Source organism: Podarcis vaucheri (genome assembly GCF_965113315.1).
Source record: "Podarcis vaucheri genome assembly, chromosome: 14".
In the NCBI taxonomy this organism is placed as follows: domain Eukaryota; kingdom Metazoa; phylum Chordata; class Lepidosauria; order Squamata; family Lacertidae; genus Podarcis; species Podarcis vaucheri.
In genome coordinates this window covers 1,147,141-1,172,385 of record NC_138752.1, presented here as the reverse complement: position 1 = coordinate 1,172,385, position 25,245 = coordinate 1,147,141, and the positions used below count along the sequence as shown (strand labels likewise).

General features: G+C 42.6%; 1 protein-coding gene across 4 annotated transcripts in view; it reads right to left on the bottom strand.

The window, feature by feature from the left end:
- Positions 1-1,429: 1,429 nt before the first annotated feature.
- The window catches only part of SIN3A (SIN3 transcription regulator family member A), a 62,034-nt gene continuing 38,218 nt past the window's right edge, over positions 1,430-25,245 (bottom strand). For 2 of the 4 annotated variants that reach the window (XM_082198015.1, XM_082198014.1), the window contains exons 12-21: positions 16,546-16,662; positions 16,007-16,245; positions 13,287-13,470; positions 12,133-12,697; positions 10,684-10,853; positions 10,080-10,253; positions 8,411-8,503; positions 6,088-6,182; positions 4,929-5,241; positions 1,430-4,478 (exon numbers count right to left, since the gene is read on the bottom strand). In XM_082198015.1, coding sequence (XP_082054141.1) covers positions 4,248-4,478; positions 4,929-5,241; positions 6,088-6,182; positions 8,411-8,503; positions 10,080-10,253; positions 10,684-10,853; positions 12,133-12,697; positions 13,287-13,470; positions 16,007-16,245; positions 16,546-16,662 — 2,181 coding nt within the window. In that variant the 3' untranslated portion in view covers positions 1,430-4,247. The remainder of the gene's footprint in view (positions 4,479-4,928; positions 5,242-6,087; positions 6,183-8,410; positions 8,504-10,079; positions 10,254-10,683; positions 10,854-12,132; positions 12,698-13,286; positions 13,471-16,006; positions 16,246-16,545; positions 16,663-25,245) is intronic. The other 2 variants (XM_082198016.1, XM_082198017.1) reach the window with 2 other exon arrangements.

The following is a 25,245-nucleotide window of genomic DNA, read 5'->3' as shown; positions in this document are numbered from 1 at the left end:
CCATCCTTGCCGAATATGGAGTCAAGATGGTGACCAGCTTAGTGATGAGGTGCAACAGGGAGAGTAAATGGCTATTATGTGCTGCTTGCTGAATATTAAACCTTTCCATCTAGGAGCGGACACTTCGGACGCAAGAGACAGCAGACCTGTTTGTGCTGTGCCAGAAAACTTCCCAGACAAATCTGCCTGGCTGCTACTGAAGACGATGGACCAGAAAATCCTGTTCTAGTACCAAGGGAGGGGCTGAGGAAGAGAGATCTTATGGGTTGAACTGCCCCATGACAGCACCTCCCTATTCCAAATTTTAATCTAGACTAGACAACTACTTTTAATATTTGCAGCTATGGGTCCCCTCCACGTTAGAGAAAACAGACTAAGAGTGCTGCACTGGAGTGAGAATCTTCCACAGGCTACTTTGTACCTCCAGTAACGAGATTCTACCTTCCAGCACAGCACGTAGCAGATCTTCATTTAGTTGTCTTTTAAGGACGTGAAAGCCAAGTGTCCGAGCTAAAGGCTCAAAAGGGTGGGAAGGGATCTGAATGGAGGGACTGCAGAGAAATTCTTCAGGAACCTGTTTCGGTTGCACTTCCTGATTCAATACGCAAACCAAAACACAGTTAATATTTGAAATCTGCACTTCTTCCAATTTTGCAATGCAGTTCCTCCAACCAAAAAGGAAATTTGTACAAAAAGGGTACATTTGGGGAAAGTGCGTACAAAGAGAAAGTCAGTGAAAATAATGTACACAATGCATTTTAGATGGGAAAATTGCCTGCAAAAATGCATGTAGACTCATAGCACTTTAGAGTTGGAAGGGACCCTGAGGGTCATCTAGTCCACCCCCTGCAATGCAGGAATAGGCAGCTGGTCCATACAGGGATCGAACCTGCAACCTTGGGGTTATCAGCTCCAGGCTCTCACCAACTGAGCTATCCAGGCATGTATTAGGCAAAATCATGTACAGTCAACCATACATCTGGAGAAATGCACACAATTTTGTGTGTGAACTTCCTAAAAAAAGAATTACAAAACAAATGTAGAAATGGAACAAACGGAATTTAAGATTGGAAAAATGAGAAACAGACTGAAACTGAAAATTGCAGTTTGCCAATCTGTACTTAGATGAGGCCATACTTCCAATTCTAAAGGGGACAGGCCCCTATCAAACTTCTTCAAATCAGAATCAAGTATACCAGCACCTTTGTACCATATCTGACAAAAGGGAATTACAATCCCAACAACCGAAAACATTTTTGCTCACTGTTGCGCTTGTCTATTGAAGAGAACCAACCCGCTTTGAGCAGTTTTGCACACCAGAGGCAAATGCATGCAAGTCAAGAGCCCAAACAGCACTTTTCAAGTTCACCCAATCAAGACCTCACCAATGTTTTTGGCCAAGTTTGATCAGGAAGGACCACCAAATCTGTACACGAGTAGCCCTGATATTTTAATGGAAATACTGCACTACAGTCAAGTTTACAACATCTGTATAGAAATCACATGAATAGGTGGCAAAAAGGTTCACATTACAGAATACAAAAAGCAATTTAAAATAAGAATGAAAGTATTTTGCTATTTGTACAGGCCAGGACTAGGAGCTTGGAGCTCAGATGTCAGACATCAGGGTTGGGAGGGTCAGGGGGTGGGGAGAGAGAAATGCTGAATTCTGAAATCCTGCTACAGGAAGGGCAGTGGCCTCCTTTATTTTGCAGCTGCAGGGGTTTTTCTTACCCTCAAAAACACTGGGTGAGAAAAAAATCCCACCCTGCTCCACCTGTCTTGCTCAAAATGACACTTGGGCAAAGTGTTTTATCTTCTAACTTGGTAAAAAGGTCTAAACTGATAGTTTAAATATACATAGAAGAGGTACATCTGAGAGGCTGTTGAGAGTGAGGAGCAGGGGAGCAGCACAAGCAAAATGGAACAGGACACAGTAGTGTTGTCATCCCCCTCTTTTAAAAGGGCAAGGGAAGGAGACATGGGTAAGTTAGCTTATTGCTGGCATACCATAAGAACTCCCCAGCTGGGCTCCACTCCTTGCTTTTACCGCTGCAGGTCACATTGCCCTGTGCAAACCTGCCTCTTACTGCAGAGGCCCAACCTGCACCTCTACACTGTTCTCTTAAGCTACAGGGAAGAGAGAGATACTTGCACAGGTCCTCTTTTTCTCCTCTCTAATTTCTTTGCCTTGGACCATGACAACACTGTTCTGAGAGTGTGGACAGCTACTTGCTGGGATACCTGGAGAGATGTAAGTTTGGCAGATTTGGGGAGAAGACAAATACCAGAAAGCCATATTTTTAAAGGTCTCTTGGTTTTGTCACTTTGTACAAGCAACCAGCGCCTCCTTGGAGGAGGGCACAAATGTCAGGTTCATTGCCATTTACCAAACCCACAGCAACTTTTTTTAAAGAATGACCTTCATATCTTCAGTTTTTGTTCGTGCCATCTATAGTAAAAAAAAAATGTCCCTGCTTGTGTATGTTACTGGTGAAACCACAAAAGGCCACCCCTCTTTTTTCCTGTGGTCTTGCATGCACTCTCTCTCTCTCTCTCTCTCTCTCTCTCTCTCTCACACACACACACACACACACACACAAACACTCTTCTCTCTCTCTTGAGCAGCTCTGTCAAATACTGGTTTGGTATTTAGGATATTTTCTTCAACAATGAGAAGAATCACACAAGAAAGCACAATCAACCCCAAACTAGGGAGCTCAGCAACACTTTCAAAAAGTGCAAATTCTCTGAGCTGGAAGACTAGGTGGATAATAAAAAAACTACCCAGCAAAACAATCTCCCCAAAACAAACAAACAAAAAGAATTTTAAAAGTCTGATATATATTATCATTCATATATCACATAGGCTGCTTAAAATACGAGTCATGTAATCCCACTACACACACATTCTCATTCTCTCTCACACGCATATCCTTTTTTCCCTTTCCATGAAGATTTTTTTTTGTTGGGTTGGATGCCTCCCTGCCCGCAATTGGTAGCCATACATCTCTCAGAACAGAGTGAGGGAACCAGCAAGAACACATCTTTCTCTGGTAAGAACCAAGATGTATTATTATTATTATTATTATTATTATTATTATTAATAATAATAATAATATTTTTGTATTTTTGTATTTATTTATTTTTTACAAAAAGGAACAAGTTTCCACACAAAGCACTACAATGGTAACTCCCTTTGGTAGAAAGTGTAATAAAAATGTCTCTGTCACTCTCATCTGTAGGTACTAAAACCTGAACCTGAAGCCACCTGGTACTAAGGTACACAAGAAGCTAGTATAGTTATACTAGCACATCAAGCATACTTTTTCTTTAATAAAAAAACAAAAAAATTGACAAGTATGTACATTTATTTACAAAAAAAGAGGGGGGAAACCAGTTTAATATAGGTTGTTGCTATTGTGAAAGCTTGTGTTGTCTGTATAGGGGTACTGTGTAGGTGAGAGGAAGTGTTTGTGTGAAAAGCTGGTGCATGGCACTAAGAGAGACTAGTAAACAAGCAGGTTCAAAAAAACAAAACAAAAAACAAACCCCAAACAAAACAATCGTTCCACTGGCACTGGAAAGGACTGACCGATCTTAAATGGTTTGTGTTAAGTCAGGCACCCAGATAGCAAGGAAGGAACTGGAGAGAAAAGAGAAGGGGGCAGCAAACTCAAGAGCCAATGTTTCCGCCATCTGGACTGCTGAGCCCTGAGAGCCAATGGAAGGTTCCAGAAAGTCTGCTGCCTACTCCTGCTGAAGCTGGGGACTGGGCATTTTGGAGATTCCCAACCAAGATACTCTGGCTGCAAGACTTTTTTTCCTTTTTCTTCTTGGGGAGGGGGTGTTCAAGCGCACCACATCTTGTCAGGCTATTCAAAGCCCCCAGTTCTCACTGATGCCCATGTGGCTGGGAGAACGCTGCTGGTGTGTGTACAGGCAAGATGGTCTTCTCTACAGCGACTTGGACACCTCAGCGCCCCTCATGGCATGGAGCATGCGTGTGATCTCAGCCTCTGGGCAGCAGTTCCAGCTTCCGTTTCTCAGGATGGACATTTCCAAAAGTTGCCCCCCTGGGGCAACGAGATGTACCAGCTATGAATTAGTCCAGAAGTGGCTGTTGTTACAGAGATAACAGCGAGGGGCTGGGGAGGAGGCAGGAGGAAGGCATCTTCCTTGTTTTCCTTGATGAACCTGCACGAAATGTGCACCCACAACTCAACCTTTTCCTATTCCCTAGGAGTTTAGGGCGTCTTGAATATTGTGCCATATTTGACCCGGTACTTGTTAATGCTCACAAAGTGAAGGTCCTCTGTGTTGCAGGTAGTGGTGCAAGGCACCAAGCCTTCCAAGCCCTCCCCCATTAGCCACTTGCTAGTTTCAGCTGCCATTTCACGGGTCACGTGCTCCTTGGTCCACCTGTCAACCCAGGCCTGGAATCGCTGGTGCAGCCTTTTGCTCACCCTCTCATGGGACTACAAGGAAGGGAGAAAACAAGAGAAAGCTTTAGTGACTGGCATTAGGCAGTGAGGCCTTGGTCAAACATGCATGCCTGCTTAGCACATGTACAACCCTCTTTTCCCTCCATGTCACAATCTGCATATAGTCTAATGGACACAGGTTTTCTGCCGGAAAAAGTGGCTCCCATTACACATACTAAGTGTACCATTGAAGTGATCCCCCTTTACTGACAACAAGGCAAGCCAGTGTATGCAGAATACAGTGAGTTCCCAGTTGATCTCCCAGTAAGATACGGACCAGACCCTGACACCTCTGGTCATAAAAACAGTTGCTTTGATGAACAGTGATGCAAGCAGAGGGCTGCAGGGGGAATGAACCAAAACACCACTGTATCCTGGCTGCCTGCAGCTTTCCCTTGAGGAGAAGCCACAGCTGCTCACCCCACCCGCTTTGCTCAGGCCTACCTGATGGGCACGCAACAGAGCAGTCCTCCTGTACATGTAATCCTCCGATTTGATCACGTACACCATCTTGTAGGAGTTGAGCTTGAATTTGCACTCCAGTTTGTCCAAGCTCTCCACGTTCTCCAAGGGCTTCTTGCTGATACCCTCCTTCCCGTCCTTCTCCTGCTGCTCCCGACCCCGCTGACACTTGCGGATCCGCCTCAAGTTCCTGTAAAGCAGAGAGCCCCTGCTGGAATTAGCACCCGCCTCCCTCATCGGGCTGGACGTTGTGGCTCGCGGGGCCTGCTCCTCAAAATCCATCACACTGCTCGTGCTGAATGACGATAAGAGCGTAAGGGATGATTAACACATTTAACGTTGCCGTGGTTGCCTGCATCCTCCTCCACTTGCTGAAAAACTGCTGGGGAAAGGAGCAAATCCCCTCCCAGCAGAGTTCAGCCCAAGCTGAGAGGGGAAGGGTGATTCCCAGGCACTGGCTAAATTGGTGCTTGACCTGCACTGCGGAGGAGAAACTCCTGTTATACATAACCATCCTTTTTTCCTGACCAAAAATGTGATCTTTGATATGCTACCAAGGCACATTCATTCAAAGAATTGCCACAAAAGCTCATGATGACATTTGCTGGCTAGTTTTTCCTCCTCAGTACAGGCAAGCATTAGATCAACCAGTCCTTGTGACCCACTCCTTTCCTCTTTGCTTGCGCCAAGCACTCGGTGAAGGGCCTTCCACCACAAGGAGAGGGAGACATAGACAGACAGCTACGGCTGTTTTTAATGTGTGGATCAGCACTTAGCCACAACCATGGGAGAGCTTCAAAGCTGTTTACAAAGTCTGTACACAGTGCAATTGCATGAAGCTGAAGCAGGGTTGTCCAAGTACATATTAGTGACCACCCCGATCTGAAACATTTCCTATTTCTGCTTTGTTGGGGGGGGGGGTTGGGGGGGAGCAGCTAAAGTCACAAGAGTAGAGGCCTACAAGGAACTCTCAGACTATTATTATTATTATTAGCAGCAGCACACAACTGCCACCATGTTCTTTCCAGCTGCCAGTTTCCTACAGTGACCCTAGGCAATGGGGCTATGATCTCCAGAGGAAATGCATGCCTCAAAATGACCCATTAGTTCTTAGAGTAATGTGCAATATCATTTCACTCACCTTGGCAGAAATACTGGCTTCTGGGCCAGCTGTTCCCGTAGTTCAGGAGAGGTAGAATCAGAATTGACATACCGATCCACATAGTCGGTCCAACGCTGAAACAGAACACAGAATAAAGAGATGCACCAATGAGCTCCCTTTAACAGAGGAAGCTTTCCCACGCTGGTACCCAAGGATGAAGGACCATGCACACAGTCCCACTTCCGAGGAGCTTCCATTCCCCTTCTGTGTCCAGGGCAGCTGCCTACCTGCTTCATCTGGCTGAGACCCTACCTGCCTGCAGACTGTCTCGCCAGAGTGGTGCATGCTCTAGTTATCTCCCGCTTGGACTACTGCCATGCACTCTACTTTGAAGGTGACCTGGAAACTACAACTAATCCAGAATGCGGCAGCTAGACTGGTGACTGGGAGTGGCTGCCGAGACCACATAACACCGGTCCTACATTGGCTCCCAGTACATTTCTGAGCACAGTTCAAAGTGTTGGTGCTGACCCTTTAAAGCCCTAAATGGCCTCAGTCCAGGATACCTGAAGGAGCATCTCCACCCCCATCATTCAGCCTGGACACTGAGGTCCAGCTCTGAGGGCCTTCTGGCGATTCCCTCCCTGTGAGAAGTGAGGTTACAGGGAACCAGGCAGAGGGCCTCCTGTGGCGCCCGCCCTGTGGAATGCTCTCCCATCAGATGTCAAGGAAATAAGCAACTATCTTACTTTTAAAAGACATCTGAAGGCAGCCGCCCAGAATGGCTGGGGAAATAATAAATTATTATTATTATTATTATTGTTATTATTATTATTGATGCGACACTCATTATTTGTAAAAACAGAGCTGGGGAAACCCTGTCTTATTTGTTTTAGAACAGTAGAGGTATGTGCCACTTGGACTTTAAAGCAGGGATAGAATAATCTGCTTAAAATTACTGTTCAATGGCACAAATGTTACAACATTTATAAGTGGCAACTCACTGATCTTGGTAAGCCAAGATTTTATAGAATTTTGTTAGTGGAAATGCATTTGTAACTTTCAGGATCAAACTTTTGAAGTTTAGTTCCATTTTTGAAAGAATTCACACTCCTTTTCCCTACATTGGTCACAATGAAAGCAGCCTGAACCATTTCATGTTAAGGACAATATATTGCTCTTTCACTTGTATTGCTAAAAATATTGCATTACTCACCCCAAACTTGAGGGACAAAGGGTATAAAAAGAATCATAGAATCATAGAGTTGGAGTTGGAAGAGACCACAAGGGCCATCGAGTCCAACCCCCTGCCAAGCAGGAAACACCATCAGAGCACTCCTGACATATGGTTGTCAAGCCTCTGCTTAAAGACCTCCAAAGTAGGAGACTCCACCACACTCCTTGGCAGCAAATTCCACTGTCAAACAGCTCTTACTGTCAAGAAGTTCTTCCTAATGTTTAGGTGGAATCTTCTTTCTTGTAGTTTGGCTCCATTGCTCCGTGTCCACTTCTCTGGAGCAGCAGAAAACAACCTTTCTCCCTCCTCTATGTGACATCCTTTTATATATTTGAACATGGCTATCATATCACCCCTTAACCTCCTCTTCTCCAGGCTAAACATGCCCAGCTCCCTTAGCCGTTCCTCATAAGCATCGTTTCCAGGCTTTTGACCATTTTGGTTGCCCTCCTCTGGACACGTTCCAGTTTGTCAGTGTCCTTCTTGAACTGTGAAATAAGATTAGACCCTTCTGGTTTGGCAGTGATCTTTGGCAATGCACAATAGTATCTTCTATGAGTAGCCTTGGCACTGAATAATTATGTTGTGTGAACCTAAATATTTTGGAAGGACTTTTTGTTTGCTTTCAAGCCTAAGAATGCATGCAGTCATTGTTCCGCATGAAGACGTCATAGAAAAGCACTAGGCAACTCCAACTAAATAATGGAAATAGTTTGAGGTTCACCTTGTCTTGTTGTTTGTATGTAATGCTTCAAAATGCAACGTTTGGAATTAGGCACCTACTATGGCTAATGTTTTCAGCTTGCTTTTAAAAAATCAGTTATCTAGCGGTCACGAATGTTTCTGACCTGAAAGCACCTCATCAGATGAAGCCTGAATATGCTGACTTGCTTGCCTTTGTAAGGAGTTGTGCACACATATAATCTACTCATATTCTGAAGATAAACAGCAGCATCTGCTTATTACTATACACAGAAAAACTATACATGTTAAAATCTGAAAAAATCCACATAATAGAACCTGGACCTATTTTTACTGCACCTGAAGCGCTTCAGTAAAAATGCATATATGTTCCTTTGATAGCTGAAATTAAGAGCCACCAACCAACAGCAGTCCTTTTCTTACCTCAGCCTCAACAGGGTCATCAGAGTTCTCCTCTTCTGTGTCAAGCAGCTCAATAGTTAGCTGAACATGGTCTCTGCTCTGAACAAACATCAACTGCACAACAGAAGACAGTACTTCAGTAAGGAGCTCAATAATCCTCAGAGTTTTTATTAGGTACCCAAAGCCATATACATGCTATACAGGCTGAACTTGGCCCAGCAATGTAAAGCCACCTTGTTAGAGATCGAAGAAGGTTCAGATAAGCAGAGAGCTCACTTGAAAAGTTCTCTGCTGGAAGTCTACAGATGAGTCAGCCACTATCACTATAGCAACCATGAGTTTTCTTTAGCCTAGCAGCCTCCATCAAGAAACTGCATTATTTTGCCCTTAAGGTGAAAGTGAGGGAATTGCCCTCCCGGCTGCTAAACCATGCTGCAAGACCAGGCTGGACTGCTGAGTCACTAATCCTGCAAGTCCTTCGATTCACTGAGCAGGGGGGCTGGGCATTGCATTTTTAAATTAGTTCTGTGGCTACACTTTTCTGCTTCTCACTACCCCAGCTGTCTTTCTTCAGTTTCTGCTTGTTTCCCAGACTTGCTGACTACAGCAGGAAGCACTTCAGCTACAAATGATGGAGCTGAGTCCATCACCTGCTACTCTTCCCCCAACCCACAATTTTGGGTTTGAGGGGGAAAAAGAGAAACCAAAAGCTTTATATCAACTTGCTCCAGCCTGTAGGGACAAATTTTTTAAAAAGGGGGGGGGCATGGAAATTGCTGCAGGGAAGCAATGGGAACACAGAGCGAACTTCAGTGGAAGGAAACATATTTAACAGCATTTTGATCTCAGGTGCAAATGAAGCTCTGGGTAGTGTGAGTGCAACTAAAGAATGTCCATGCGCAAGGGAACTAGAGAGTTGTAGAGGAGAAAAATAATTGTGAAGAGCTGGTGGAAAAAACTGGGACTTTGGTGGGGCGCCTGTCTATCTGTAAGGGAGGTGGGGTGGGGGACAACATTTACTTAATAGAAAGAAAAGTGTAAGGGATCAGGACTATAGTTAAGCCATGCTTAAGTCTCTCTAGTGTAGCATTTGGGAAAGTGATGAAGGTGGGGGAGAAGTGAAAGGCACTCTACTGACACCCAAGAAACCAAAATGAAAATGCTAAGAATAGCAATTCAGGGAAATGGAAGCCTCTGCCCGCACACAGGTGAGGCAGCCACCTTCTTTCTATGCTTGTTCAAAACAGAAAGAGCAGCTAATTGGGATCTGACTAAATACTGCTTCTGCCAGCTTGCGTCAAATGTACTATAAATCATTAGAAAAACAACTACATATATTTCACTAGTTAGGTGCTTGTTTGACGGAGCACAACAGCTTACCTGCATGTGGCCAAGAGCATCATTAAGCAACCACTGCTGCATACAAGCCTATAGCACCTTTTGCGATTTGTCTCTATGGCACTGGAACTGGTAGGTGGTTATGCCAATTGTGGTTGCAAGGGGTGATGGCAGAAGCCAGGTGAAATACCTGGTGAATTGCTCAGTAAGCATAATGCAATTTGGAAACGTGCACATTCTTGGATGTTTTGCTAGCGACAAAGAAGATCGTCCCCATTCCGTTACCCCCACTCTAAGTACATCAGGATCTCTCTTCCTAGCTTTGTAAAGATTCCAAGACTTTTTTTTTTACCTTAAAGCAGTTCTCATCTTGCATTAGCTGCTCAGCTTTGCGCTGGTATGCTGTCTCTACAAGGGACCGAGATGACTGTGATGATAGCAGGCCTCCAGTAGCTCCATTGCTGTTCTCAGCCAGGTACAGTTCTGTCACCTGTACACAGAGTTCGTCGCTCACAATGTGCTGAAGCTGTTGATATATCATATACAGGAGACATTACAATGCTTTCTGGTAACCAAAATTATCAAGTGCAAAAAGCCCACATAAAATTGCAGCCTAAATTGTGCCAGAGAGAGAATTAACTACAGCTCACAAATGGCACATCATCCAATAGCAATTCCTTCTACGGGTAACAAGTGTGGGTACAAGTTAATTTTTGTGTAACTTGATAAACCACTTAGAGGCCTACTTTGGCATTAAGTGCTATATAAATCAATCACTCGCTCAAAATAGTTAAGACAAAAAGGTAACACAACCTCCTGGATTTCTCATCCCCATCTCCTCTGGTAGACAGATGAGGTTCAGCAGTAAGCGACTGAGCCCTGAACTGGTTTTCTAGAGCACAGCCCTGACAAGACCTGTTCTTTCTTGAAAGCCCCAGATCCCGTCCCCTCCTCACCTGTCTAACAATACTCTGAATCAGCTTGTCCATGGTGAAGGCAATGTAGGCATGGATGGTGAACATCTCGCGAAGAGAGTCCTCATATTGCGAAGAGTCCATGTTGCCGTCCAGCAGGTTCCTCACCATGTCTAGGAAAGCTGGGTAGTAATCTTCCACATCGATATCCACTAAAAAGGGAAAGAAGGATGCTCCACGTGAGACCTGCTTCTCCCTCCCTCTCACCACCTGGCCATTAAATGTTGATATGGGCCAGTAGGAAGGTGGGAGATTATATTGGAGTTTGAGAAAAAGATTTGGAGGGAGAGACTGTGATGGAGTTTGGCCAATTTTGGGCAGAGTTTGGCTTTTAGATGGTGTTCCCCACTCTACGCAATCACATGTATACATGGAGCATACCCAGGAACGTAAAGAGGGAGACACCTGTCATTACTTAAAAATGCTTGAAGGGGGGCGGCTGGGATCTATCTATCTACCTATCTATCTATGCCAGTCCTCTCTTGGCCACCTATACAGTCATACCTCGGCTCCCAAACGCCGAGCTTCCTGCAGCCAATCAGAAGCCGAATGGACTTCCAGAACAGATTCTGTTTGACTTCCGAGGTACGACTGTATGTGTTTGGGATGTCATATCTTCCTTATCAGGTAGATGCAGAAGCCCATTTCCTTCTCTTCCCTAATGAGATACCTATTACTCACTGCTTGCTAGCAATGAGTTACCAAGATTTGAATCTTTCCATGTAACTGCTGAAACTTGCATTTTTTTTAATAAAAAAAAATACTTTGTCCAGTTTTATTCAGTACCCTTTTAACTTTATTCTTGTCTGGGTCCTTCACTGGACTTAGCATTGTATCCTCCATTTCTTATCTCTCAACTTAAAAAATAAACAATAGTTTGAACCATTTATTGTTGTTTGGGTTATAATCATTAACCCATCCGGTTGAAGTTTTGGGGACATCAATCTCTGGCAACAGAGGCAAACAAGCAACAGGGAAAGGAGAAGAGCAAGAGAATAGGAGTTATCCCTCTTGACTGCAGAGGAAGACCTATCCAGCATTCTGCCTGCAGGCAGTTCAGGAAAGCTTACTGGCTGGACAGAAAAGTTGCAGTCCCTTCCATTCCTTGCTCCCAGAGCCTGGCATTCAGAGCTATACACCTACTGCATCTGGAGCCTCCACATAGCTATAGTAGCTGATAGCCACTGGTGGATAAATTCATTGAGCGCAGAGCTAACACTCATTCTAAAGCCCCTTAAGTTATTGCCATCACTCTAGGTTGTAGCAGTTGACAAGGGCCTTTCTTGGCTGGAGCAAAAGCCAAACTGTGCTGATGGGAAGGAAGATGGCTCTTTACAACAGAAAGCGACCCCACCACTTCTGCCTTGGAGACCATTGTCAAAGACACCAGCACCTGCCACGCTAGCCCCAGCCCAGTATGGGTGTACTCACTTGGCTCTTTCAACCGCAGCTGGATGGCAGGGCTGTCACTCTTGTCACGCTTGACACCCAGCACATCCCGCTCCCACTCCCTTTCCCGATTCTCTTCTTCAATCTGCCGTTCGGCCTGGTTGTATATTCGCAGCAACCGCAAGCAGAGGATCTGGTGGAGACGCAGGAAAATGTACCAGTTGTTGTTGACATAGAACAAGTTGTAGACTTCATCCATTCCACGCAGCTTCTGGGCTGCCGTGTTGCTGAAGAGCAGCTTGGCTTTAGGAGGGCTACTACCCCCCACACCATTGTGCTTTTTCACAGCCCCTGAGCCTTCGTCCACATCCATCTCTTCCTCTTCCTCCTCCTCCACATCAGACAGCTCGCCTCGCTGAGCAAAGAGCAGGTCTGGGATGAAGTGATACATGATCTGCTTGATTTTGTATTTGTCCTCTTTCTGGATGCCTGTCTGCCGCTTCACGTGGTGGATAATTAGAGAGGCAGCGTCATCCAGGATCTGTTTATCTTCATAGGCTAAGGACAGGTGAGGGCCAATGTTATCTTCAGAAGTCTGCTCCTGCCTCTGAAAATCAGGAGAGAAAGAGCATGAAATCCATCTCCACATGGCTCTCTTCTCTCATCAGCTGAAAATCACTGCCTGGGCTGGACAGGAAAGTGCTCTACCCCAGTAAGTATAAAAAGATCTGCGCAACTAATTAAGTTTATACCAGGGGTGACCAACTTCCAAGAGACTGCGATCTGCTCCCACTATAAATAAACTGGCAGTGATCTACCCACTGGATTGACCAAAGTTGCTGAGCTTTTTTTTAGGGGGAGAGGCCAGAGTTGTTTTCATGTGATCAACCAGGATCAACCCACGATTGACCAGCAGCTCGCAATCGACCACTTGGACAGCTCTACTTTATACAAAGCCACTCATCTGGAGGCCAGAGCAGACTTCATGGCACCCAAAAGGACCAGTTTCCTTGAAAGCTTTCCCACCATCGGTGCAGCTATTTCTCCTCTCTATCCGAAATCCTTTTGCCCACCTCAGATTATAGTACAGTGGTACCTCGTGTTACAAATGCTTCGGGTTACACAACATCCTTTCCATCAATTGTCAATCAGGATGAAATAAGGTTGAAAAAGAGAGGGCAGAGCCCCCAACCTACCTCATCGTAAATAGTCTCAATCTCACTAAGAAGGCTCTTTGATCTTAAGACCTTGGTGTCATTTTGTTTAAAGTTGATGCCCTGGTGGTCAAGGGACTTCAGGTAGTATTTCTCATTCTGTTCCCGCCATACTTTGTTGAATCCTCTCTGGGCTTCTCTCCACTCCTCCTCTTTCATTTTTAACCTTAACAGAAAGAAAGGCAACTTGGCCTGAGAGATGAGTACAGCCACGAGGACTAGCAGGAATAAAGCATCCTGCCTTTGACAGACTTTAACATTCAAGGGATATTCAAGGCATTCGTGATTTGACCACATTCAGCATGGGAGAACACGAGCAGAAGGTGATGTAACACAGAAAATGGGCTACTTTGGTCTTGATCTCTACACTCATACCTTGGGTTACAGACACTTCAGGATGCGCGTTTTCGGGATACGGAGCGCCAAAACCTGGAAGTACCGGAACAGATTACTTCCGGGTTTTGGCGCATGTGCATACGCAAAAGTACCGAATCGCAACCCGTGCGTGCGCAGACGTGGTGCTGCGGGTTGCGGACGCTGCGGGTTGTGAACGTGCCCGAGAGTCCACTGTATTATAACTTGGGTGCAGGAGATCCATGTTCCAAACCTCACTCAACTATGCAGCTCACCACATGCTCTTGGTCTAACCTATGTCACAGGGCTTTTGTGAGGATAAAGCGAGCTAAACCCCATCCATGTATGCCACTTTGAGCTCAGTGGGGGGCGAGATACAAATGTGAGTGGTCACCAGCGTTGAACTTCTCTGGGCCATAAGCAACGTGATGCAAGGGAGGCTGCCTTTGAGAATGGCCTGGAACTTGAGTGACTTTTGAATACAAACTGCAAGCTGGGGCTGAGAGCCCTGACTGCTGCACAGGCTCCTGGTCCACTCCTGGTCCAATTCAAAGTCTTAGCTTTGACTTTATATTTCTTTACAAATTGTGACCAGGTTACCTTGTAAGGACTGCTCTTTTGCATACACATACCCAGCTTATTTAACTTATATGCAGAATTCATCATGCGAAAGGCTGGGCTGGATGAATCCCAAGCCGGAATTAAGATTGCCGGAAGAAATATCAACAACCTCAGATATGCAGATGACACAACCTTGATGGCAGAAAGTGAAGAGGAATTAAAGAACCTTTTAATGAGGGTGAAAGAGGAGAGCGCAAAATATGGTCTGAAGCTCAACATCAAAAAAACGAAGATCATGGCCACTGGGCCCATCACCTCCTGGCAAATAGATGGGGAAGAAATGGAGGCAGTGAGAGATTTTACTTTCTTGGGCTCCATGATCAGTGCAGATGGTGACAGCAGTCACGAAATTAAAAGACGCCTGCTCCTTGGGAGAAAGGCGATGGCAAACCTAGACAACATCTTAAAAAGCAGAGACATCACCTTGCCAACAAAGGTCCGTATAGTAAAAGCCATGGTTTTCCCAGTAGTGATGTATGGAAGTGAGAGCTGGACCATAAAGAAGGCTGATCGCCGAAGAATTGATGCTTTTGAATTATGGTGCTGGAGGAGACTCTTGAGAGTCCCATGGACTGCAAGAAGATCAAACCTCTCCATTCTGAAGGAAATCAGCCCTGAGTGCTCACTGGAAGGACAGATCGTGAAGCTGAGGCTCCAATACTTTGGCCACCTCATGAGAAGAGAGGACTCCCTGGAAAAGACCCTGATGTTGGGAAAGATGGAGGGCACAAGGAGAAGGGGACGACAGAGAATGAGATGGTTGGATGGTGTTCTTGAAGCTACTAGCATGAGTTTGATCAAACTGCGGGAGGCAGTGGAGGACAGAAGTGCCTGGCGTGCTCTGGTCCATGGGGTCACGAAGAGTCGGACACGACTAAACGACTAAACAACAACAACAACACCCAGCCAGAGAGCTTTGTATGTGACCCTCAACTATGAACTCCTGTCAACATGACAGATGGCATTTTCCTTGCCTAGCTTTGGAATGTCCTCCCTGGAGAAGCTGACCTGGTGCCTTCTTTGGCATCTCTTTGGCACCGGGCCTTTTAATTTATTGTATTGATTATGTTTTTGTCTCTGTTGTGGAATTTGAGGCTGTGCATATATAAGAAAGAGCTCTTTGACATTGGAATGGTCTCACCTGGGGGGCTGTGGACTCTCATTTCTTGGAAGTTTTTTAGCAGAGGTTGGATGGTCATCTGCCATGGATGCTTTAGCTGGGATTCCTGCACTGCAGGCAGTTCCAGCTCTAAGCTTCTATGATTCTATAATTCTATATATAGTACACACACTCACTTAATGGATATGTATTTTTATATTGCCTTTTAAATTACAGGCAGCCTCCCTTCACACTTCTTCAATATGTGTGCAACCTTATGCTCGTGAATTGTGCCAAACACAGAAGGGACCCTAAAACATCATAAAGATGTCACTGAAACGTCACTAAAAGGGTGGAATGGGGGGTGGGGCGTTGCAGGCTTTTTCAATGTGTTTCAATTATATACAGTTTAACTGGTATTTGCAGGGCCTTGGAATGTAACTCCCACGTAGGCAAGGGTCTACCTGAAATTGCTTTTTAAATTGTGCAATGAATCATCAGTCACACTGAGAACCTTGCTAAATGACAGGACAAAAATGCCACCCAAAAAACCATAATTAAAAAGCAGCACTTGGGGAAACTGAAAAAGGAGGGGGATGAGGGAGCTCCACCTGCATTTCCCAGTTACCTTTTCAACACAATAGGGACTGCGACGGCTGGGTTCTTCCTAAGCCCATCAATGATGTCAGCTGCCTTGTCAGCATATATCCTCTGCAATGCCTTGCGATGAATAACTTCTGAGGAGCCGCCCAAAGTGTTGTCCAGCCGGAATTTGGCCTGCTCCTCAGCTGATAAGCGTGAGAGTTTCTTCTGTATCGTCTCTAGGACTCTGATGGTCGCTAGGTTGGTCTCCAAGACAACATCCAGCTGAAATGGAGAGCATGCATCAGCCATGGCTTATAGCAATAAACTATAAAAACTATAAAAAATAAACAAATTCTGGCATATGTGGGAATGGGGTTCTTACAAAAGGCTTTTCAACACTGTGTAAGATGGTGGAAACTGAGATGAAAAGCAGAGCAATAGATCCAAACAAAACCCTTATTCACATCCAATAGTCTTTAAATCTAATTTTTTGGTGGGTGGAGGGTGCTATCAAAGCAGATATTAAGTCAACCTAACATAGTATCACAAGCTTCCCATGACATTAAGCTCTGATATAGCTACCTCAAATCGTTCATCCTCACACCGGTAGATGTGCTCTTCATACTGAGTCTTCTTGGAGCTCACAAACGTGGAATCTTCAGACCAGGATGGAAAGGAGACCCAGGTGTCATTCAAAACCTTAGGAGGAGAGAGAAGCATCTCATTTAAGAGTAGCCAGATACCGATAATTCTAGCTCCTACATAAAGTAAATTCTTACAGATTTTTGGGAACTGTCATAGATGTACAAGAAAGGGCAACAACAAAAGATTTTCTGAATTTTTGATCCATTGGTCAGATTAGTTGTAAGATTAAAAGTAATAGAAACCATCATGCTTTGAGCAAAACTCAATAGGAGCGCTTGAGCTCCACCTGCAGGACCACAGTAACAGTCATTTCTATTTCTGCCTAACACACTATAACGTGCCTTGGATTTTAAGAAGACTAGACTTTGCAATCCACACATAAAATCACATGACAGTACCTCAGAGTGGCTCTACACTTTACGAGGTGAGCACAGTTGCTATGGACGTATCGGCACTGACACTGGTGTTTCACAAAGTAAATATGCAAAGTGTAGATAACATGCACAAATCAAATCAAATTTTATTAAACGGTCACAGACCAGATTAACTCGTACAGCTAGTCAGCGAAGCATAACACCGGAAAAAACAAAGGACAATTTCAATACAGATTAGGCCATTACAGCAATTTAAAATTAGACAACATACATAAAATTAAGTATTTGCCTTCGTCTGCATATTGACATTGGAAAGCTCGTTTCCTGCGCCTAATAGCGGCTACACAAAATTTGGCCACATTGGTCGTAATTTCAGGAACCTTATCTTCTATCAAGGCTCTCAGACGTTGGAGTTCTGGTTCATTTTTACGCTTTTGTAGAACTGGGGCAATAAAGGTCAGGCGTAGATCCTCGTAGTAACTACAGATAACATGCACAGGCCTTTAAACCCAAGTGTGCCCACGCCTGCACTTTATGCACGTTCTGTAGAAACCACTCAAGTAACACCAGTAGACACACAACAATAAAATAAGCTTTACTGTACTTGCCAAAGGCCATGACAAAATCATACCAACACTGTGAGGAAAAAAGAAGTATCTATATAATTATATATAAAAAGCAGAGCCACTGCCTGAACCATCAAGATCATAAAATGCAAATGCTCGTGTAGAATGGGGGCGTCACACGCTTGCGAGAGTTTCCTATTTAGGTCTCTGAATCTCCCTTACAGTTTACTGCAATTTTGTCCAGGTTTTTCTTCCCGATCTTTCTTGCCACCAGCACGAAGAGGGCCACGTTATAAGTCACTGGAGCATTAGCATCCCTGAGCAGCCATAGACCCCTCTCTGCCAGGGAGAGACGGCTTTCCTGGACAACCAAGGGATTTAGAAAGTGTCTCCTAGGTTCTGAATATAGTGGGTACTGTAATAAATAATGCTGGGTGTCCTCCACTCGCAATTGCCCACAAATAAAATATCTATTTGTGTATGGAACCCTATTATAATGCCCATACAGGACAGCAGAGGGCATTCCTTGGAAACACAGCTCAGCAAAGGAAGATCCTATTTTTTATTTTTTAAAATATTTTATTGAGTTTTCAAACACAAAATAAAGAGTAAACACACAAAATCCCTTCACCAAAAAGATAACATACAAAGAAATGAATACAAGTATACCGACAAACAACATAGATAAAAGAAAATAAAGAATGTAACTAACTGGACTTCCTCACATCTCCCTTACCCTGCATTATTTATAATAAAAAATACCAGCAAATTATTACCTTGTTTCATGCCTTATTTTGTACTTTTCAAATGTTATATTTCTAAATTTAAAGTAGTTTTTGTCAATTATTTGTACCTTAAATTAAACATAATATTACTTTAAATTTTGACCTTTTCTTACTTATAACTTAGTTTTCTGTATCTCACAATTAAATTACTGGAGCCGTGTTTTTCTAAATCGTGCAGTTTCTAGCAAAGGAAGATCCTAATGAAGCTGGCCAAAGTTTAGACAGGGAGTTGGCTCTCAAATGCACCGTTTATAAGAGTAGAAACCACAGGGAACTTCTGAGGATTTGATTACTTGAAAATCCCGTTGAGATTCTGTCCAGTAACACCAGTCCCTTAGTTGACACTTGTCTATGATCATGATCTCATTTAGCTCGTGGAAATGATAGTAATTCAAGTTACACTGAATGTTTGATTTCCACCAAAGTTAAATGTGGGACCATGTCATTGATATAGAAATAAAAAAGTGTACAAATTTGTTTTACTCCACTGGTCAATTTAAAGGGCTTAGACAAGAAATATGCACACAGACAGAAATTAATTTTTGCAACTTGAAGAAAGGTGCATACAGTTTAAGTTGCATAAGGCTGACCAAATTTGCAGTGCAAAGAATTCCTGATTTCGAGGCCTAAAATGAGACACATGTTTTTCTTATCTTAAAGAACTATGTAGATATCAACCCAGAGAAAATAACCTAATAATGATGCATTTTTTTGGTCTTCATGCTCAACTCTAACATTCTTTCTAACCTCAATATAGGCCATGTCAAAAAATTTTTTTAAAGGACCCAGTACAGGTAAGATAAAGGTAAAGGACCTTTGGACAGTTTAAGTCCAGTCAAATTCAACTATGGGGTGCAGCGCTCATCTTGCTTCAGGCCGAGGGAGCCAGTGTTTGTCTGCAGCTTGGTCTCTTGAAAATGGGCACCATCTTGCCAGGGTGAGTTTTTAGGTGCATGTAGGCTCTTGACAAGATGGAGACCCCTGCCATAATGCCATTTCAGGCACGCCCTTGACATCATATGATTTATCTTTCTTTTCCCCAAAAATTTTGTATTGGGTTTTCACAAAATTAACACACACACACACAAACAAACAAATAAACATATATCATATCCTTATTAAAACTTATCTTCTTAACATTGTTAACTGACGTCCTCATGTCCCCCTAGTTGGGTTTCAATGCAAATCATTTTAACGGTTTTCCAAATAAAAATTCTTAAAATCTTAACTTAATCCCTTAACATCAGTCAATCTTCCCAATTCAGCATTAAACATAATAATTCCTCACATTACTTATTTAAATCCTAGACCTAGTTGGTAATTGCAAGCTTTTTCCAATTATTTTAACTTGATGTATTTAGCTAAATAGTCATTGAATTTCTTCCATTCTTCCTGATACTCCTCCTCCTTCTGGTCGCAGACTCTTCCGGTCAGGTCAGCTAGCTCCGAAAAGTTCATTTAGCTAATAGTATTTGAGCAGCAGTTGTAGCATGCAAAAATAATTTAACATCTTTCTTGGGCAATTCCAAACCTGTTATTCCAAGAAGAAACACCTCTGGTTTCTTTATAAATGTATATTCCAACTTTTTTTCCAATTCTTTATAAATCTTTTCCCAGAAGTCTTTCACCTTGGGGGCAGGTCCACCACGTGACAAAATGTTCCTTCTTTTTCTTTACATTTCCAACATAGATTATCACAGTTATGATAAATCTTTGCTAGTTTAACAGGGGTCAAATACCACCTATACATCATTTTCATTATATTCTCCTTTAACATTGTACGTTCATGTGGTGAAGGTGAACCTGACCCCTTTCTTCCACAGTCTTTCCCAATTCTTGAACATTATGTTGTGTCCTACATCTCTTGCCCAATCAATCATTACTGATTTAACTTGTTCATCCTTTGTATGCCACTCCAACAGTAACTTATACATTTTAGACAGATTTTTAGCTTTAGAATCCAACAACTCCGTCTCCAGCTTAGATTTTTCCGAGGCAAAACCATTTTTCTTGTCTATTTTATACAATTCATTAATCTGGTGGTAATGTAACCAATTTAACTTATCTTTAACTTGATCAAATGGTTTTAGTTTGTAGCCTTCATTATCTTCCAATAATAAATCTGAATATCTCAAGCATTTTATTTCCATATTTAACTTTTTCTGGGCCTTCGCCTCCACTGGTGAAAGCCATCTGGGCATCTTCCTTTCTAAAAGATCTTTGTCTTTTATCCAAACATTGTACAGTTGTGCCCCGCAAGACGAATGCCTCGCCAGACGAGAAACCCGCTAGACGAAAGTGTTTTCCGTTTTTCAATGCGCTTCGCAAGACGAATTTCCCTATGGGCTTGCTTCGCAAAACGAAAAAGTCTTGCGAGTCTTGCGATTCCCCCCACTTTCCCCCCTTTTTCTAAGCCGCTAATAGCCTTTTAGCCGCTAAGCCTTTAATAGCCGCTAAACCGCTAATAGCGCTAATCCGCTAATAGGGTTGCTTCGCAAGACGAAAAAACCGCTAGACGAAGAGACTCGCGGAACGGATTAATTTCGTCTTGCGAGGCACCACTGTACAACGATTTCCTAATTAAATGATTTTTAAATGCATTATCGGCCTTTACCTTATCATACCATAAATATGCATGCCATCCAAATACATTATCAAATCCCTCCAAATCTAATATATCTGTATCTTCTAATTGTATCCATTCTTTAATCCAACAAAGCGCTGCTGCCTCAAAATAGATTTTCAAATCTGGCAGGGAAAATCCCCCTCTTTCTTTAGAATCCGTAAGTAATTTCTATTTTATTCTGGGTTTTCCCCCCTGCCAGATAAATCGAGATAAAGCTTTCTGCCATTCTTTAAAACATTTCACATTATCTATAATTGGGAGAGCTTGAAACAAAAAAATCATCTTTGGCAACACATTCATCTTAACTACTGAGATCCGGCCCATTAATTAGCTTTGACCATATCTCCAAATCGCTCTTAATTTCATTCCATAATTTCTCATAATTATCATTGTACAAGTTCAGATTTTCCCCAGACAGGTTCACCCCCAAATATTTAACTTTTTTCACAAAATCTAGGCCTGTCTTTTCTTGTAAAGTTTTCTTTCATCATTGTCCAGATTTTTCTCTAATGCTTTGGTTTTGTTCTTGTTTAACTTAAATCCCGCTACCTGCCAAATTCTTGTATCAGCTCCAGAGCTTTTACTGCACTGGAGTCTGGATCTTGTAATGTCAATACTAAGTCATCAGCAAAGGCTTTTAATTTATATTGTTTGGATCCTACTGTAATACCTTTAATTTGTTCATCATTTCTAATCATACTTAGCAAGACCTCTAGGACCGAAATAAACAGCAGAGGGGAAAGTGGGCACCCTTGCCTGGTTCCCTTCTCTATTCTAATTTCCTCCGATACCACATTATTTACAAAAATTTTAGCTTTTTGCTCTTGATAGAGCGCTTTAATACCATTTAAAAAGTCTTGACCAACCCCCATGTTATCAAAATTATGTAAATAAAACTCCAAGATACATTGTCAAAGGCCTTCTCTGCGTCAATATACATTAACATTGCTTTACAGCTCTTTCTTGCTTCCAATTTTTCCAAAATATCCACAACATTTCTAATGTTATCTTTCATATGCCTTCCAGGCAGAAATCCTGCCTGGTCCTTGTGGATATACTTAGATAAAACTTTCTTTAGCCTGTTGGCCAATATATTTGCAAAAATTTTGTAATCCACATTAAGTAGGGAAATTGGTCTGTAGTTCTTGACATTGGATCTATCTTGACCCTGCTTGGGAATCAGAGTAACATATGCTTCCTTCCAGGTTTCAGGTGCTTTGCCCCCTCGTAGAATCAGATTACATAATTCTACCAGAGGTTGGATAAGCCAGTCTTTCAATACCTTATAGTATTTCGCTGATAGACCATCTGGTCCCGGTGTCTTGCCAAGTTGCACTGAGTTTATTGCCTGTTCCACTTCCTGTCTTGTGATTAGACCCTTTAGTAGGATCTTTTTATCTTCTGGAATCTTCTGCAAACCATTAATCTTAATAAATTGCTCAATTTTTACCAAGTCCGCTTTATCCTTTTTATACAGTTGTTTATAGTATTTATAAAAACATTTCTTATGTCTGCAGGGTTCTCTACAGATTTTCCGTCTGTTAGAATATTTGTGATAGTACTTTGCTTTTGTCTCTTCTTTAATTGCCAGGCCAATAGTTTCCCACATTTATTTGTGGATTCAAAATTTCTTTGTCTCATCCTTCTCAACGTCTATTCTATTTCTATTTACTAACTGTGAATATCGAACCTGTAAGGCCTTAGTTCCTTTTTGAATCTGCAGATTCTTTGGATTTCCTCTCAGCTTCTTCTCTTTATCTTTTAATTGGTCCATAATTATATCTTTTCTCTCATTCTGCAACTTTCTCCTAACTGAATTTTGTTGTATCAGAAACCCTCTCATTACTGCCTTGCTAGCATCCCAAATAACCCTTGTTTCCGTTCCCTGGTTCATATTAAGCTCAAAATAATCCTTTAGGGTTTTTTGGCCTTATTAACAATTGATGTACTTCTCAACAAATCATCATTCATTCTCCATCTGAAGGAACCCTGTACAAACATTTTCAGGTCCATAAAAACTGCATTGTGATCAGAGCAAGTTTTAAGGCAAATTTCCGTTTTGTTACTTTAGGAACCAAGTCTCTGGATATCCATAAGTAGTCTATTCTCGAAAATACTTGATTTGCATCTGAAAAAAGGGGAAGTCTTTTTCCATTGGATTTCTGATTCTCCATATATCTGACAAATCAAATTTATCAGTTAAGTCAAAAAAAGTCTTGGGTAATCTGCCAGATTTTTATACCTTTGATCTCTGAGTCCTATCCATCAAAGTAGACGCAACTCCATTCAAGTCCCCAATCAATATTAATTTGTAATCCATATATTCCAAAAGACTTGTTTCCAAATTCATGAAAAAGTCTGCTTTGCCATCATTAGGTGCGTAGATTGCTAGTAACAAATATTTCTCGCCTTGTACTGTAATTTCAACTGCTATGTGTCTTCCTTCCTCATCTTTAAATGCCAATTTTGGATTCCATTTTTCCTTAATATAGAAAACCACTTCTCTTTTTTTAACTTTGTCAGAAGAAATAAATTATTGTCCCAATCTTTTGTTTATTAACATTTTTCTATGTAGTCTTGTGATGTGGGTTTCCTGTAAACAAATTATATCCAAATTCTGTTTTTCCAAAACATGATAAATTTGTCTCCTTTTCTGAGGAGAGTTCAAACCATTTACGTTCCATGAATAAATTCTCAGCGCCATGATGTCAAATTAAGAGGGTGTAGCCTCCTCACCCAACAGCAGTGGGCTCTGTAATCCAAGTTCCACCGAGTGCTTTTGCAAGAATCTGTCCTTTTCTCCAACAGTCTTTATCTTTTGCTTTCTTCCTTCAAATTTGAAGGAAAGGCCCTCTGGAAATTCCCACCTAAAAAGATGTTCTTCCTCAAGATGTTTGTCAAATCCGTATATTGGGATCTCAGGTTCAAAAATTGGTGTGGGATCTCTTTAAAGAGCACCACAGATTTATCCTGGATTTTTAGGCCTTTTCTGTAGTGGTGTCCCAGAATGATATCCCTTTGCTCGTTGGTCTTAAAGACCACTATACAATCATAAGCTATTTTAGTATCCTTTTTGGGTCCGAATCTATAAGCTTTCTCTATCCAAGCTTCCACTTCCTCTTTTTTTGAGGTCCCAGCATTCCACAAAAAATCCTATCAGAGACTCCTTGAGTTTTTCCTCTTCCAAAAAAGGGACCCCCCCCCCAATCTCAAATGTGATTCTTTTCCCTTCAACTGCAGAAAGGCAATTGCATTGGCATTTTCATATCGAATCTGTTCCAAATCTGGCACTCTGTCTCCAGCTGTGCCATCCTTGTGTCATGCGTGGTTATCTCATCTTTTACTTCCTTTAAGTCAGTGCTTAAAAGCTCAATTCTTTTATCCAATTTATCAATACTTGCTGTATTATGATTTAAACCTTCTCTGATGCCACTCAAGATTGCAATCACCGACTCCTCAAATTGCTGGGCTTTAGAGCCACGTCTTGTTTTTTCTGGGCGCATAATAACTTAGGAATGTCAAGGTCAGTCCCACAGTCTGGCGCAGTGGTGGAAAATAACAATTTCCCTCCACCAGTCCCACTGAAGCCAGCCCAGAGGCTGTGTCCCTGTTCTTTCAAACAGGCTGGAAACCAAAAGCCAGGGTGGCAGAAAGAAAAATCTCTGGAGCTCCCCTTTGTTCTGAGGGAAGAAGACACTTTTTATCAATTTAAAGTATAGCCAGGCAGCTCCGGAAAGTTTGTAACAAAGTCAGTGGAAACGGAGATTGAATGCTTCCTCTTCCATTGTGAGATCACAATGGAGACTAGTCTTCCCTCCTGGGTGGTCTGCTGCAGAATGGGGAAGTCTCAATCAAATTCACAATCTTCCTAGGTTAAAGTCTTAAACACAAATACCCCCTCTACCCTCGAGGAGGGGGAGTAAAATTGCTTGCAAAGTTTTAAAAACTTTAAATACAGTGGTACCTCAGGTTAAGAACGGACCTCTGGAACGAACTAAGTTCTTAACCTGAGGTACCACTGTATTTAAGGCAGGGAGGGCTGCTATTTGTGGGATAACAACTCCCATTGTCTCAGACTTTTGGGAGCTAGCATGATGTCTGCTTAGTGTGCAGGACACTAGTTCAGAGCATGATGGGAGTTGCAATCCAAATCCTAGAGGGCCACCGGTTCACGGCTCCTGGCATCAGGGACCGTATACAATATATTCCCCATTTGAGCCTGCTCACATCCTGGGTGCTTGAAATAATGTGCAGCTGACTCCCAAGTTGAGTAGTGACCATGAGAG